At 62.3% G+C, this 1,911-nt stretch overlaps 1 gene segment (V, D, J or C); it reads right to left on the bottom strand.

The window, feature by feature from the left end:
- Window positions 1–386: 386 nt before the first annotated feature.
- LOC120860037 lies at window positions 387–1,454 on the bottom strand (the record flags this gene model as incomplete). The annotated part of the segment is given in 2 exon segments: window positions 387–872; window positions 956–1,454. Coding segments are annotated over 2 exon segments (828 nt in total), but the record flags the coding sequence as incomplete, so codon positions are not given.
- Between the last annotated feature and the right edge of the window lie 457 nt (window positions 1,455–1,911).

Raw genomic sequence — 1,911 nt, 5'->3', positions numbered from 1 at the left:
CAGAGTGGACACATGGGCTCTGGACACCCAGGGACAGGGGCCTGGGGGCAAGGATGTGGCCCTGTCCCACAGCGTGTGCTGGAGCAGAGGCGGGGAGCATTGGGCCTCAATCCCTGAGGATCTCGGGGGCTTCCCCCATTCCTGTCCAGAGTCCGGCCCAGCATGTGGTACCTGGAGGGGGCCATGGAGCTGTGACTCTGGCCAAGCCCCTCCGAGGCCTTGTGCAGCCCCCAAGTGGCCTGCTGGACTCACTCACTCTGTGTCTGGCCCAGAGAGGGGTTAGCTCCCCCACAGATGCTGAACAAAGTGGCCCAGACTCAGCTCAGCCTGCCCCCCGCAGGCCTGGAGGTCACCAGGGCTCTGCCTCGGAAAGAACCAGCACAGTGTTGCAGGGTCCCAGGGTGGCCTGGGTGCTTTATTCGTGGCGGCCCAGGAGGAATGCACACAGGGAGGGCTCGGGTGTCCTGGCTGGGCCTGGAGCCCGGGGTTGGCGGGGAGGGGCGGGTGGATGAGGGAACGTCCGCTGGATCAGCGGCGTGTGGCTCATTTACCCGGAGACTTAGAGATGGACTTCTCTTTGTAGTGCTTCCGTAGAGCTTCGTGCATCACCGCACACGTGTAGGTGTCTCCTTCCTGCCAGCTGCTCTTGTTCACCCTGAGCCTGCTGTACAGGAAGTAGGAGCCGTCGGCGTCCAGCTGGGGCGGGGTCGTGCGGTACTTGTCCTCAGACTCAGGCTGCCCATCTCTCTGCCACTCCACGTCTACCTCTTCTGGGTAGAAACCAGTGATGAGGCAGGTGACGCTGAGCGTGCTTTTGCTGAACTCTTCCCGGGGTGGGGCCAGGACGTACACCTGCGGCTCCCGGGCCTGCCCTGTGGAGACAGGCAAGCTTGTTAGCACAGCAGTCACTCTGACTGGCCCACGGGACCCTCCTCGGCCCGCCCCCCTGGCCCACCTTTGGTCCTGGAGATGGTCCTCACGATGGGGGCCGGGAGGCCTTTGTTGTTGACCTTGCACTTGAACTCCTTTCCCCGCAGCCAGTCTTGGTGCTGGATGGGCAGGGCGCTGACCACGCGGTAGGTGCTGTTGAACTGCTCCTCTTTCGGCTTCGTCCTGGCCGTGTGCATCTCCACGTTGTCCACGAACCAGGAGAACTGCACCTCAGGGTCATCCTGGCCCACGTCCACCACCACACACGTGACCTCGGGCGTTCCAGAGATTGTAAGGGTGTCCTTGGGTTTCGGTGGGAAGATGAAGACAGACAGTCCTCCCAGAGGTTCTGTGGCTGGTGAGAAAGCACGGTGGGGGTTCTGCACTTGGGAAACCTCCGCTGGGTGCGCATTCTCCACCCGGCTGCCCATGAGCACTGTCCGCCACTGTCGGACAGTGGGTGATGCCAGCTGACTTACCTGGGCATTTGGGACATTGGCAGTGTTTCTGTTCATCTTTGTGCTCTGCAGAGAGAGCAGACTGGGGTTACCAGGGGCAGGAAGCCAAGGGCTGGGCTTAGGGGAGGGACAGGTTTTAGTAGCTGAGCCCAGGGCCTGCCTCTGTGGGGCCAGGAGCCGAGGTGTCATCCAGCCTGCAGCAGCCTGGACATTGTGGAAACTCCAGATGACCCCCTCCCCAAGCCTGCCAGACCTTCAGGAGAGAGAGACAGACAGGGCCTCCCTTGACACGCTGGGCCTGGTTCACAGCACCCCTGGGGTGAGGCCCCTGCAGGCGGGAGTGTGGGGTTCACATACCCTGGGTTGTGAGTGTTACAGGACGGGTAGTTGACTCTGGTGTTGTCTTCAGGACCCGAGGTCTTGCAGTGACAGGCTTGTCCACCTTGGTGCTGCTGGCCGGGTGAACTACGTTGCAAGTGAAGGTCTGGGCTCCTGAGGTGCTGGCCGGCACGGTCACCATGCT

The sequence above is a fragment of the Oryx dammah genome, unplaced genomic scaffold (genome assembly GCF_014754425.2).
Source record: "Oryx dammah isolate SB20612 unplaced genomic scaffold, SCBI_Odam_1.1 HiC_scaffold_6615, whole genome shotgun sequence".
Lineage (NCBI taxonomy): Eukaryota > Metazoa > Chordata > Mammalia > Artiodactyla > Bovidae > Oryx > Oryx dammah.
Note: the sequence above shows the minus strand (reverse complement) of the source record. Positions and strands in the feature narration are given on the sequence as shown.